This window comes from Microcaecilia unicolor, chromosome 10 (genome assembly GCF_901765095.1).
Source record: "Microcaecilia unicolor chromosome 10, aMicUni1.1, whole genome shotgun sequence".
NCBI classification, from domain to species: Eukaryota; Metazoa; Chordata; class Amphibia; order Gymnophiona; family Siphonopidae; genus Microcaecilia; species Microcaecilia unicolor.
This window is the reverse complement of record NC_044040.1, coordinates 45,511,204-45,526,170: the sequence shown is the minus strand read 5'-3', so window position 1 is coordinate 45,526,170 and position 14,967 is coordinate 45,511,204. Positions and strand designations below refer to the sequence as shown.

The 14,967-nt window shown below is 44.1% G+C and overlaps 1 protein-coding gene across 1 annotated transcript in view; it reads left to right on the top strand.

Annotated features, from left to right (window-relative positions):
- Positions 1–14,967, top strand: part of BRD1 (bromodomain containing 1) — a 306,498-nt gene that overhangs the window by 39,337 nt on the left and 252,194 nt on the right. Inside the window, 1 exon segment of the mRNA XM_030215730.1 lies at positions 12,725–12,856. Within this exon segment, the coding sequence (XP_030071590.1) occupies positions 12,725–12,856 (132 nt within the window).

The following is a 14,967-nucleotide window of genomic DNA, read 5'->3' as shown; positions in this document are numbered from 1 at the left end:
TCAAGGATGTTCAGGATTGGAAGTTGGAGTCCTCTCTTTCAAGCCGTCCTTTTGAAGTGGCTTCCTTGTCACTGCAGGCTGCTGTGTGTAGCTCCTCCATGTCTGAGCTGCGTTCAGCAGGTGGCTGACGCCCTGGCTGATTCTGGGTCTGCTGTGGCCCTCCAGGTGCCCTCCATTGAGACACTTGGCATAGTTGGAAGACTCCCTCTATGGTCTTCTCCGAGACTTGGCCAAACAGGTGGCCTTGGCGGTGACAGCCCTACTGCGGTTGTGGCTCTGCTATTGGGCAACAGATACAGCTTCCGAGCAGCTCTTTACCAGGCTTTCCTTTTGGGACAAGCTTCTCTTTGGAGAAGATCTGGAGAGGCTGGTTAAGAATTTGGGGAGACTACAAGTCTGTGTTTGCTGGAGATTAAACACCATTTTCCTACTAGATTGGATCAGTCATTGTTAACAGGTACAGGCCAGAGTGGGCCCCTTCCTTTCAGAGGCCCAGGTACCAGCAAAGGCAGTCTTTTCTGGCTGATAATAGGAACTCTAAGTCCACAGATCTTCCTCAGGCCCTCACCCATCCCAGTGATGGGGTGCCAGTCCATTCTTTGCTGGAAGTGATAGGCAGGCGTCTTGCTGGACTTTTCGAGGAGTGGGCCAAAATCGCATCAAACCAGTGGGTCTTAGACGTTATCAGAGCAGGTTGCAAGTGGTTCTCCGCTCCAATCACACAATGTGTTTTTGGGAGTTCCCAGTTCCAGGTAATGCTGTTCAGTCTCTTCATTGCACCTAGATCCTTCCACAAAGTTGTGGTGGTAACAGTTTTCCTGCGATGGGAATGCATCAGAGTACACCCTTACCTGGATGACTGGTTGGTTGATAAGGGCTTGAATTATAGCTCTTCATCCATTGGGGTGCTGTGGAGGTCTTGCTGTCGATCTACATATTCCTCCCAGTATTTACCTGTGTGACTTCCAGGTCCACCCCGAGCCACTGGAGGTTTCTGTGCAAAACATTTCTCTACAGGCCTTTCTCTTGTTCCCTTTGGCTCCAGTAAAGTTCCTCTTCTTGATATCTTGATCTCACAATCTTTCTCCATCTGAAACCACTGCATACCTCATAACCACATTGCCCACCTTCTGCTTTTTCATTTTGTCTTCTCCCTTCTTCCTAGCTGTGAAGCTTCGCCATTTTCTTTCTGTCATACAGAATGGAGATGTGCATCTAATTTTTGTTTCTGTCTTCATTCCTCTCCTGTTCTTCTTAATCTCTTGCTCTTTCTCCTGCTCTCTGCTGGGGTTATCAATCCCAGTCCTGGTCCTTCAAATCAGCTCTCATCTTACTTGTGCAGATCACACCACAATGTCTCTAGTCTTATTTCTGTTTCTGTCCTTTCCCCTTCTCTGCCTTTCTCATATAACCTGTGGATTGCCCACTCTGTCTCCAACAAGCATGCCTACATCTATGACCTTTTTATCTCTCATACTCTCCATCTGCTTGCACTATCTCAGACTTGGCTTTGCCCTGAAGACTGTACTTCAGCTGCTGCCCTGCATTATGAAGGTTACCTTTTCCCCTATATGCTTCGCCCAGTTGGCCGCAGAGGTGGTGTTGGGCTGCTACTCTCATCCTCTTGTAGATTTCAACCTTTTCTTGAACAGCAGTCTCACTGCTTTTCTTCCTTTGAAATCCACTCCATCCTTCCATTCACTCTGTCTCTTCGAGTAGCGGTCATTTTATCGACCCCCCCCCCCCCCCCTTCTCGATTAAGTCCCTTTCTTCCTTTCTCACTGACTTTGACTCCTGGCTTTCCTTCTTTCTCGAACCTTCATCTCCTTCCCTCATTCTTTGTCAATTTTAACGTTCATGCTAATGACCCCTGACTCTTATGCCTCTCTTGTTTTCACTTTAACATCCTCTTTCAATCTTTAGCAGTTCTCCAGTACCCCTACTCACCAGAATGGCCACTGTCTTGATCTTGTCATCTTCTTCTCCAACTGCTCACTCTCCAATTTCTGTACCTCTGTTCTTTCCCTCTCTGACCATCGTCTGATAACTTTCACACTTAATCACCCTCCAGCCCCATCCACTGTACTATATGCATCAGAGTTCAGCCTTTATCCTCTATCTTCACCTGCTGGTAGATGGACATAACTCTTCATACCAAAAATAGCAGGTTAATTACAATTAACAATATAAACTTCACTTACTAAAAAAATCTTTTTAGAGGAAGCCTCGGAACACCCAGGCTCAACATCTGTGTTTTCACAGAACAATCATTGGCACAGGTATTGAGCCTGTGGGTTCTGAGGCTTTCTATCCAAAAGGATATTTCTAGTAACTGAAGTTTATATTGTTGTGTAAGATGGACATAACCCACCCTTAAGGGACTCGTCTTTTGCAACTAATAGAAAATTACCAGGTAAGACCTAATTTTCTCGATTGCCATATTGGGTTGAACCTAAGGTTGATCAAGGCCAGGATCCTGTTTTCAGTAGTGGTCAATCCAGGGGAAAAAGTGACTTCACTGAGCTTGATGGTGGCCTGAAGCTGAAGCTCCATGCCCCTGATACAGAAGTTGCTAGTTTATCCCTTCCTCCGAAGAGGTGTAGGAAGAGAACCACTCTGCAGTAGTTGGAGATGAGTCAATGCAGTGGTAGGTGAGGAAGAGTGGCGAATATGACTACCTGAAGTAATGATGTGGATCTTGAAAAGTTTGGCTATATATGGTTGAAGATGAGCTATATGACAGAGACCTTGGTGAGTATAGGAGAGGTGCGGAAAGGAGCCATATAGCCAAACCTTGACGCCGAGTGTTAGTCTGATGGTGGTAGTGGGAACAACTTAGTTATAAGGGAAGACCTTAAGCACTGGTTCTAGGAGATTAAATCAGTGAAAGGTGAAGTGATGAGCCTGGTGGAAGAGCTGAGGAAGGAGATTGTGGATTTGGGCTGTAGAGCTGACTCAGAAATGGCACTATCTGTGCAGGGAGTGGTTGTACAAAAACTCATGGGAGATGTCCTTGACTTGGGGAAGGATTACCACTATTTGTTTGACAAAATTAATTGAGGACCTTGAACAGGTTCAAAAGAAATAACCTGAGACTGTGAGGCAGCAGAGTACGCAGACAGTGTAGTGGAAGCTGAGCGCATCTGTAAGAGCGTTACTGTTGTGCAAGGTTCCGGAGAGATCTTTCTGGTAATACTTTGTGAGCTCTGTCTACTTTTATTTCCAGCTGGGAATACAAAGATGCTTTCCTTTTTCTGCTGGACTGCCAGATGGAGACAATTCTGACAGCCTCAAAGACCCCCCCGGGACTGGGAATGGGCGGGTCATTAAAATAATCTTGGTAGATTTATTTGTGGTTACCCTACAGAAGCATAAGTTACAGGCTGGTTCCATGGGAATATTAAATTCCGCTGGCTATTTCCATTTGGTTTGTCCTTCTTGGTGGATGGCCCGTTCATTGAAGTCTGCAGTACAGAACTGTTAGGCGGCTGGTCTGAGAAAGATTGCATGAGTTTCGCAAGATGTCAGGAAAGCAGGTACCACACATTTGGTGTCGAGCAAGATGGTCTGGGGTGGCTGCAGAAGACAGGAGGGAGGAGGACTTGCATCATGAAGACTCGGTCAAACATATGTGAAGCTGTCATAAGCTGAGCAGGAGAAGAACGTACTGAGGAAGGTGACAAAAATGAAATGGGGTCTGCGCCATAAGACATGTGAGAAGAAACTGGAAGACCTGAATATGTATAGCTTAGAGTAAACAAGGGATGGGAGATATGATACAGACGTTTAAATACTTGAAAGGTATCAATATAGAAACAAATCTCTTCCAGAGAAGGGGAAATGGTAAAACTAGAGGACGTAAGCTGAAGTTGTGGGGTGATAGACTTAGGAGTAATGTCAGGAAATTCTTTTTCACAGCGAGGGTGGCCAGTGCATGGAATGCTGTCTCGAGGGAGGTAGTAGAGACTAAAGCAGTGACTGAATTCAAAAAGACGTGGGATGAACAGAAAGTATATAATATCATATTCATTGTTGATTTTAATCATGAATGATGAGTGTGAATGTTGGGCAGACTAGAAGGACCGTTCAAGTCTTTATCTGTCATTTACTATCATTTACAATGAAAGGGATGGTGTCATGTTGTTGAGAGACTTCAGTAACCCTGAACATCATACGTAAAGGGGGGGGGGGGGGGGGATGTTACATCTGTCTCCACCCACCTATGGGTATAATAGAGAAGTGTGTGTAGGCTGTTTGGCGGCCGGGGGGGGGGGGGGGGGGGAATATTGGAGGAATATTAAGAGGTGGATCTCTGCTTGTAAGTAATATGTACGTGTAACATATTAAGAGGGGTGGGGTAATATTTGATGATGTTGGTGTTAGTGAGGCAATTAATAAGGTAGGGATTGTTCGGTATGGTGGGGAGGGGCAGGGGAACATGGGTTGGACCTGTGAGTCATAGTACTCAGGAGGAGGCTATTGGGAAGACCAGGTGGGGGTGGGAGGAGATTTGGGGAGAGAGCGAGATGGAGCGGGGAGGACTTCATATTGGGCTTTGTGGGGAGTCGAATGTTGATTTTTGCTGGCTATGGCTAAGTAATTGTGTATACAGACATTCCAGGGCAGACATAATGTTAGTACAGGAAAAATACTTGAAAGTCATTTAGAGGCCTTGTTGCATTCCAAACATTACCCACACATTTTTCTAGCTGCTAAGGAATGTTCTAAAAGAGGGGCAAAAGTGTAGGTGGGTATTCTAATCTCCAGTAGATATAGGGTAGAAGTTGAGGGGGTAGAGAAGGATAGCAGAGTGCTTCCTATTATGAAAAATTAAAGATGGAGGGGGCCAAAATTGTTTTATGGTGTATTTATGGCCCCAATGTCAGAGAACATTTTTTAGTCATCTTAGAGAGGCTTCAGGCTTTGGGGATAGAATGAAAATAATTGGGGACAACATTAATCTTACAGTGGATCCCAGGTTGGATAGCTGCAAGGGTAGAGCTCCATGGACTAAGCTACATCAGAGAAAGCTCCAGCAGGTTATGAGAGAGATGCAGATGAGAGGTGTGTGTTGACATCGAAGAGGGAAACAAAGGGAATGTACATTTTATTCACCAACACATGGTTCTTACAGTAGGATCGATATGCTAGTTGATAGAAGTGGAATAAACAGCTAAAAAAAGATCACAATTAAACTACTGATCTAGATGGACCACTTGGTTACAGTTTCATTCTATTTGGGGTCTGTAGGGAGAGGGTTGAAATTCTGGCACTTAAATGAAGCATTACTGGAGGATGAGAGTATGTGCCAGGAAATTAGGAGGGAATTAAAACTGTATTTTGCAGAGAAGATATGGCAAAGTAATGGGGTCATTGGTATGGTTAGTATGAAAGCAATGATCAGAGGTAAGTTGATAGCATGTGTTGCACAACAAAAACATCTGAAAAAGGTGAGGGAGAGAGATTTAAGAGACAAACTAAATACAGCTAGAGTCGTTTGTCACAAAATCTCAATTGAAATGGAAATATCAGATGAGAGTTACTAGAAGTCAATAACATTGCCCTAGCTTTTCAGTTAAATTTGGTAAAACAAGCTTATTTTGAAGGGGGGAAATAGGTGGGGAAACTGCTTGCTTGGTGATTGAACCAGAGGCTGAAAGAAGAGATGATTGAAAAAAAAAAAAGATAATAGTGGAACTGTGAGGTTTGAATTGGCAGAAATTAAGGTGGAATTTTTAAATTTTTTACAAGACCCTGTACAGTAGTGAAATTGTGGCTCTGGAGGCCACTCTACAGGGTACCTAGAAGAGTACAATATCCCTGAGGTTCCAGTTGAGATGGTGGATGGGCTAACGAGGCAATTACAGTGGAGGAGGAACAGCATGCCATTAAACAACTTAAGAAGGGTAAGTCACCAGGCTTGAATGGTTCACAGCCAAATTTTATAAGACCTTTTAGAACAGAGCTTGCTCCCAGATGGACTAAAATGTTTAGGGAGGAGAGCAGTTACCCTGAAGCAAGCCGGGAATCGGGAAAGGAGGTGGTTGAGCCCAGAGGCGGAGTTCCATCGGGATATCTGATGTCATCCATTGGCGCCCTAGTCTTCTTTAAAATTTTAGCGCTGTCACGGAACGTTGTCCATGGGTGTGTGGCCTAAGGGGCACGCCCCTTCAGAGCCCACTGAGGTCTTTTGTTGTATCTATTTTCATCATGAGCAATAGGGAAGGAATAAAAGAGTGTGACTCAAGTGAGAAAAAAGAAGGCTCAGGGTACCTATGGATAAGTTTGCTACCACCAAGAGTGCAGATAGATTCAGATCTTTAGTAGCACACCTATCTGTTGAAGTAGCAATGAGCCTTCAAGCTCCTTTTTAATCCAGGTACCCAGTCACCACCTAAGCCACCCAATATTTCATAAGACTTGCCTCCCACTACATCTAGTGCCTTATCAGGTGTGGTGTGTCGAGAGAAGAGCCAAGTCAGCAAGCAGAGTCTGATGGACCTCCATTGGGAGGAGCCTCTTTGAAAGTTGCTCTTCTGATATCTTTCATTGAAATTCTTCCTACTGTTGCAGCAGCCCCCAGAACCTCCTTGAAACCTGTTTCATTTGGAGGATGTATGGGGGCTGTGGGGGTTTCAGTTATACCTCCTAAAGAGGTTTCTAATGTTGAAATTTGGCTTCTGGTTTCTAAGATGGAAGGGACTTTGACTACTTTGTCTCAGCTCTATACTTTTTTTGGTGAAGTAGCATCCAAAGTTTCTACATTGGAATCAGATATTACCTTGCATAGTGGAAGACTGGATGATCATTCCGGGAAATTTAAGCCACTGGAGGAGGTGAATGCTGATTTGGTGAAAGGGAACCACTTATTAGATTAGAAAGAATGGAGAACCAGACGAGAGCTAACAATTTATGATTTTTAAAATTTCCATATAATATGATTGCCCCATGTAAGATGTTAAAACAGTATATAGTAGAGGTCTTGTCTTTTGACCCTCATCCCTCCCAGTTGTTTCAAAAATGTGTTATATTCCCGCTTCCATTAAAAATATTTCTGGGGGATGGATTGAGGAGGTACTGGAAACTTCTATTCAGGAAGCTATTTTGTTTTGCTGTGCTTTGAGTCTTGAATAGACTTTGAGGGGCATAATGGAACAGAAACGCCTATCTCCATGGGCGTTAATCTCCGAGAACGGGTCCGTGAAGGGGCGGACCAAACTGTATTTACGAAAAAAATAGACGCCCATGTTTTATTCGCCAATGTGTGAGCTGGGCGTTTTTGCTTTTCAGCGATAACGGAGAATGAAAGCGCCCAGCTCAAAAACGAATAACTCCAAGGCATTTGTTCGTGGGAGGGGCCAGGATTCGTAGTGCACTGGTCCCCCTCACATGCCAGGACACCAACCGGGCACCCTAGGGGGCACTTTTACAAAAACAAAAAAACAGGTAAAAGAGCTCCCAGGTGCATAGCACCCTTCCATTGTGTGTTGAGCCCCCCCAAATCCCCCTCAAAACCCACTGCCCACAAGTCTACACCATTACTATAGCCCTAAGGGGTGAAGGGGGGCACCTACATGTGGGTACAGTGGGTTTGGGGGGGTTGGACGACTAATAAGCATTAAGCAGCACAATTGTAACAGGTAGGGGGGATGGGCCTGGGTCCACCTGCCTGACGTCCACTGCACCCCCTAACAACTGCTCCAGGGACCTGCATACTGCTGCCTGGGAGGAGGGTATGACATTTGAGGGTGAAAATAAAAAGTTGTGAAACATCATTTTTTTGTGGTGGGAGGGGGTTAGTGACCACTGGGGGAGTCAGGGGAGGTCATCCCCAATTCCCTCTGGGGGTAATCTGGTCATTTAGGGCACTTTTTGGGGCCTTATTCGTGAAAAAACAGGGTCCAGGAAAAGTGCCCTAAATTCTAGCTACAAACGCATCCATTATCGGCGAAGGGCGCCCATCTCTGTTCGGGTGATAACCACGCCCCAGTTCCACCTTCGACACGCCCCCGTCCACTTTGTCCGCATCCGCGACGGAGTGCAGTTGAAAGCGACCCAAATTCGGCTTTTGATTATACCGCGTTATTCGTTTTTGTGAGATAAACGCCCATCTCCCGATTTAGGTCGGAACTTGGGCGTTTTTCTCGTTCGATTATAAGCTGGTTTGTCTCCATTGGAATTGGCTTTTTCAAGATGGCTTTCCAATTGATCACCATTGGCTACATCCTTTTGTGATTTTTCTCAGACACACCCCTAAGGCAGGCATTTTTTGCCAAAGCACAGTACTGTTGGGTTCTTGAAGAATTAATTTTTCAATCAGTCGTTGTCCTGTTATCTTTACGGAAAAGCTTTGCTGGTTACACCACTCCTTTCCTGTGTACTCCTGTACGTAGTGCATCATGGTCCTCTTCTCTGGAAGTGCTCCCTCAGTAGTTTTGGTCCAGAGTTGCCTATGGTTTCACTACTGGCCTTAGAGTCCTTGGTATGTGGATGTCAATTGGCTGGAGAGTCCCTCTCCACCTTTTCTGAAAGGTTGGGGACTCCTCAGACAGGGCCCAGTAGAGGTGGAGGATTTGGATCCCTTTTTGTTTATGGCTTGGCCCTTGAGAGGTGTCACCTTGTAAGGCAAGTGTTCTTGGCCCTGGTGATTTCTGTTCTTTCCAAGGCACATCTTCCTCTTTGCTAGCATGTCTGGGTTTAGAAGACCTTCGGGTGCTAGTGTGGTGAATGTGCTCTCTCCCCCTGCAAGGCACAGATCCTGGACATTTTGAAGTTGCTTCAGAGAGATTATGAACAAGGGCTAGTCCTTAATTTCTTTGTAGGCCTATTACAGGGGAAAGATTGGTGATAATGCTCTGGCGGCGCAGGCAGATATTACACAGTTCTTGAAGGGTGTAGTGTATTTGTACCCCTCTCCCTCAGCCAGGTCCACTTTACCTCTTTGGGACCTAAATCTGGTATATAATGGCTTGTTGGTGCCATCCTTTCAGCTATTAAAGGTGGCTTTCCTAAAGTAGCTCATGCACAAGATGATGTTTTTTTTCTGGAGGTCCATGCGTTGGCAAGCTGGGTCTTGGAGTTGCAGGCCTTGTCTTGAGTTGACCCATATTTGTCCTCAGCGGATTCTATCATATTTTTTGTACAGTGGTGTTCTTCTTGCTGAAGGTAATTTCCCTGTTTCATGTAAACCAGGATGTTTTTCTTCCTGCCATTTTAGATGCTCAGACCTGCTCAAGAAGCTGCACAAATTGGATGTGCAGATGTTACTCCACTATTTAAAGGAAGAACTGTGGAACACTACAAGGCTGACATTCTGGCCAGAGACCTGTTGACCTTTAGCAGGGCTGTTATGCAGGGGGGTCTTCACCCTCCCAGTGAGATTCTGCGTAGGTACATTCCACTTGTTCAGACTGGTGTGGCTAGGAAGTTAGACGGGTATTAATAAATTTTGCCTTCCTTAATTTCCTTTCCTCATGTCCTGCCACATCATTTAACTATGCTGCAGTGATGGATAGGTCTTGAGTGTGGCACAGAGGACCTTATGCTGCTTTGGTAGTGTCATACTGGAGAGTTCCGAGTTCCAGGGGGCACCAGCTTATACATTGGTGATATTTTTTTTTCCTGGAAAACTCACTTGCCATCGGTAATTTCTATTCTTCCAAAGGCACGTCCTCTTCACTGTCTCCTTTAGGACTGATCACCCCCTCTACTGGGATGATGATCATCTTGGGTGACCGCCATAATCAAGGTATCCACCTAGGATACTCGCCAGTAACAGTTCACCTTCTCTGTTAGAAGCAGCTGGAGTCTATCCAGGACTTCAGTCAGTTGTTGTTGGTATGGCTGGAGTCCAGGAATAGAAATGAGCAGGTATGACTAAAATGTACCATAATTATCCCCCCAAAAGTGCCCTTTTGTAGATTAAATGGTGTTCAGGTTGTGAGTTGTTGAATTGGAATGCCTATATATGTCAATAGAGAAATATTGAATAACTAGTAAAAAAGGCTTGTTTCTGACACAAATGAAACGGTTGCTAGCAAGGTTTTCCTCGGCTCCCCTGCAGCCACCCATGTCCAGCGACCCTCCTCTCCTCCTGCAGCTACCCATGTCCAGCGACCCTCCTCTGGACATGGATCAGCTGTGAGGCATGTTTCCCTCCCCCCCCCCCCCCCCCCCCCCCCCCCCCCCCCCCAGGTTCTGAAGTTGACATCATAATGGCTACAGTGATGGCAGCCTGATCTACGGAGCCTAGCAGACCAACTCGGTAAGAGCCACGGTCCCAGCAGCAAGTCAGAACGTTGGAGGTGAGAATTACTATATATAGGAAAAGCTAGAGGTGTGTGGAGACATTTACAAAGTGCTGTATGTTAACATATGTATTTAATTTAAATTGTATTATGATGTCCAGGAATGGCCTTGGTTGCAGGAACTTCATTTCTTCCCTTCAGAAATGTTCAGATCTCTAGGGAGTCCAATCCAGAGCCGGAAACTGATCCAGTATACAAATAGTAGTAACAGACCTCCACTAAGTTCCAATCCTTTATAATCCATCAAAGAAAGAAATACCTCTAAATATTTGGAGCTAAAGGCAGTCTGCTGTCTTTTAAATCACAGCTGTAGAAGTGACACTGATGATTAAACTTTTATTTCAATAGAAGTTGTTAAGATTCCTCTGTTTATGGCTTAGAGGAGCTTTCTTTACACAGCATCACATGTTTTCCAAGTCCATGCTCTATAATCATTCTCCCCCAAATTTAGACAATGCTTAGACCCTTTTACACTGACACAGTACCAAACAAGTTGATCCTACACCACAGCTGCAGGTGTCAGAATTGTTCCTTAAAGTCAACGCAAGATCCTACCACACTCTTTTAAATATTTACTTCATGAGGTGCTCAAGAATCAATGTGGAGGATTATTCTGGTGTTGGAGTTACTAGAGTGCATTATAAACTACCCAAAGTCCCATCTCCTCCCAGTGCAATGATTGGAATTCCTAGGAGCCCTGCTATATATGGTTCAGGCCAAACCTCAAAGGTGGATGACCTGTTTAGCATTGCCCACCATGTTCAGCAAAGCCAGCAGATCACAGCTTGACAGATGTTGAGGTGGTTAGACCACATGGCCTCCACTGTTCATGTCACACCCATGGCATGCCTCCATTTGAGAGCAGGCCAGCGGACTGTAGCTTTCCAATGGTGTCAACAAGTAGGGAGGCACAGGCTTTTGTACCTCTTGTGTCAAGAAGCTGTCAGGATGTGGGTGTCAGTATCCAGTCAAGCATGGTTCTCAAGATAGCATACCTGATGGACAGACTGAGCAGGGTGATGCAACTGCGCAAGTGGTCCCTCAACATGGAAATTGCCTGGGAGATCTTCCCAAGAGTGGGACGTCCCATCCGTGAATCTCTCTTCGACACTCATCTCAACAACAAAGTCCCTCAGCTCTGCTTCAGATTGAGATCCCATGGCAGACTAACATAGGATGTATTTGGTGGGAGGGCATCCTCCCATACCTCTGGTAGGGAAAACTTTGGCTATTGCAAATATAGTGTTCTCTACTTCTGGAGTTGGCCTCCGAAGACCTGTGGACTATTGGTTTTCTGACTCATCACTGAGAAGAAGGGATTGAATTTCCAATCCCTGGCCCTCAGGGCTTGGATATTGAGAGCTTGGAACTGGCATCCCTTCAACTGCATGAGGGTGTTTCCAGAGTTTTGCTTGCTTCCAGAAAAGATTCCACATAATTTCAAATGGAAGAGGTTTGCTGTCTGGTGTGATGGCAAGGCCCTAGAATCTTTCTCTTGTCTTGTACAAAAACTGCTTGAATACCATCTTCATCTTGCAGAGTTTGGTTTTAAAACCAAGCTCCTTGTGACTCTGGGCAAGTCACTTAACCCTCCATTGTCCCAAGTAAGCCGCATTGAGCCTGCCATGAGTGGGAAAGCGCGGGGTACAAATGTAACAAAAATAAAATAAAACTCTGTAAGGGTTCATCTCAGTGCATTTGATGCTTACCATCACCATGTGGAAGGTAAGCCCATCTTTGTACAGCATTTAGTTGTTTGCTTTATAAGAAGTTTGCTTTTGATTAAATCCCCAGTCAAACCTCTGACAATGTCTTATACTGACGAAGTCACTGGAATCTTCTTCAGCTTCTCTGTCACCATCTGTTGGTTTGGATTGGCCTTGCAGGAGTTAAGGAAAAGAAATTAACAAAAGGAAATACCACCATTCTTCCTCTTTTTCACCCTTCCTCAGTCCTTTGCTCTGTGCATTTGTCTGTGCTTATTTAATATCTTGCTGAAATTTCTTGTTCAAGATTGTATTATCTTCTCTGTTAAATGGTGGTGGTGATTTTGTATTATTATTTTTGCATTACTGTGACGTGACACATTTGATTTTTTTCCATTATAAGAATTTAATATTTTGAAATGCAATATATACAAAAAAGACATGGACAGCTTTCAACTTTTCAAACTTTTACTATTGACTCCTGGAGGTAATTTAATTTTTCCATTTGTCTTAATTTGAGAAGTCTTTCGCATGCAAAATTTGAAATAATTAATGCTTACAGTGATTCAGGGACCTATTTATTACATTTATTCAGGAAGAAATTTTGCCACACAAAATCCTAAACGATTATTTCTAAACTATTTTTAATTAGTATGTTTGGTAGTTTGAAAAATTTACCATTATGATAAATTGTGATTGTTTGTTTTCTAGAAAGAAAATGATGAGGAAACCCAAGTCTTAAAGAAGAAGTTGAAATACTGGCAACGGCTACGCCATGACCTTGAAAGAGCACGTCTATTAATTGAACTTATACGGAAACGGGAAAAATTAAAACGAGAGCAGGTAAATCAGTTGATTAGTCTTGGTGTGAAGACATACTCCGAGTCCCTTAGAATTACCTGTATAAAGTGTACCAATAGTTTTATTGATTCTGAAGAATACTGGAATCTAGTAGACATTGGGGCTCATTTTTAAGGCACTTAGACTTACAAAGTTACTATGTAACTATGTAAATCTAAGTGCTTTGAAAATACCTCAATGTTAGTCTTTTCAACAAGGACAAGCAGGATACGAAATCCACACACATGGATGTAATCAACAGAACCCAGGACCAAATATTCTCTGTAAAACAGTGGTTCTCAACCCAGTTCTCGGGACATACCAAACCATTTAGGTTTTCAAGGTACCCGCAGTGAGCATGCAGTAAAGGTATTGCTAGCAAGTATCTCATGCATGTTTTGTGAGTATCCTAAAAACCTGACTGGCTTGGTATGTCCTGAGGACTGGGTTGAAAAACTCTTGCTGTAAAATGTTCAGAAATTTCTATATGCCCCACACCTATAGATGAAGCTGATTTCCTAAAATACAAATGTTTAGTTTTATAAAAGCACTTGTCATTTGTTCATAGTGATGTACAAAACCAAAATATCACATCCAATGCAATCAAAAAATGAAGATACTGTAAAGACAGCACAAAACAAAACTAACACAGAAACCAAATACTTGCAGCCCAAATCAGATAACCATCAAAGTAATGCTATACATGAAAACTTCATAGTACCATCACAACTAACATAAAGATAAAAACATAAAAGCAGACCTAAAGACAGCTAACAAGCCAAGCTTAAGATTAAAAAAAAAAATTGGTTGTATGGATTAACTGTTGGAACAAATTCAGTAAGGGCGCAATGTCAAAATTCCAACGCTGTACAGAACAGTGCCAGAAACATATTATCAGTACAGTGCGACAATACAGCTCCCTAATGCTGAATGCTAATGATTTGCAAATAAAGGTGCAATGTTAACATTGAGCATTAGGGAGCTCAGGGGGAGGATTGTGCCTGGCACCTGCATCAAGCACAGCTCTTGTGTGCATGTGCCTACACTGAGGAGTGGAGATGGATTCTTGTTGGTGAATGGAGCGAACTCTGAAGTGAAATCATCCAACATAATAAAACACCAGCAGTGCACAGAGGGGAAAAACTCAAAGCAAAAAAGAAAGTTTTGGGAAGGAAGATAGAGTTTCTGATGATGCTTTCCCACCCAACGCTCAAATTCGGGTCCTTCGGTCTTCATTTTTTTTGCAGAGCTGGGAGGACGTGTCTCCGTGTTCTCCTCAGTGTGTGTCTTTTCTTTTTGCTTTCTGTTTTTTTATTTTTTTTAATTTTAAGTATTTTGTTGTTACTTTCCTCTTTTCTTTCAAGTTCCTTTTATTTTTCATCGTTTTTGTGGCATTTTAAGTTCTTCATTTTCGCATCTGCTAGTCCCATTTTAGGCCGGAGCCGATCTCAGTTTGGCCCCTGCCCTTTTCTCAGCTCAAAATTGATGTTTGATTTGGCTGCAATTTTTTTTGATGTCTCAGAAGACTCCCAGTGCCTTCAAGAGGTGTGCCCAATGTCATCGAGTGATTTTGGCAATGGACTCGCGCTCAGACTGCATCGAGTTCTTGGCCTAACTATGAGCCTAACTTTTTTTGTTCTCTGTGTTTAAAAATGCAGTTGAGGACATGGAGGGCGTGGCAGGTCCAACAGGGAAACATTTTGGCTCCTCGAAGAACGGTGCATCGACCTCAATGGCTGTGAAGGCTTCTGCATCCACTGGGAGTGCACTGGCATCGAGAAGGTCTCCACCTGCCTTGACCTCGGGCACTGAGTTGGCCCTGGGACCGATTAGCAATGGACCCAACACAGAGGGTGCGTATGGATTTAACGTCATCCTCATTTGCACCAAAAGACTGCGATGCTGAGCATCGGAGAAAGCAAGCATTGGTCCTCTTTGATGTACAGTGCTGTGAACATCGGGGCATCGGCATCCCCGATACCAGAGAAGTACTAGTACCGAGAGGAGTGCGCCCCCTCTTTGAAAGAGGTGCTGGTGCTTGAGCCTCATAGCAGTCAGGTCCCAAATTCCGGTTCAGCCCTGACCATTTCTCAGGCTGCCACTTTACCGTCTCC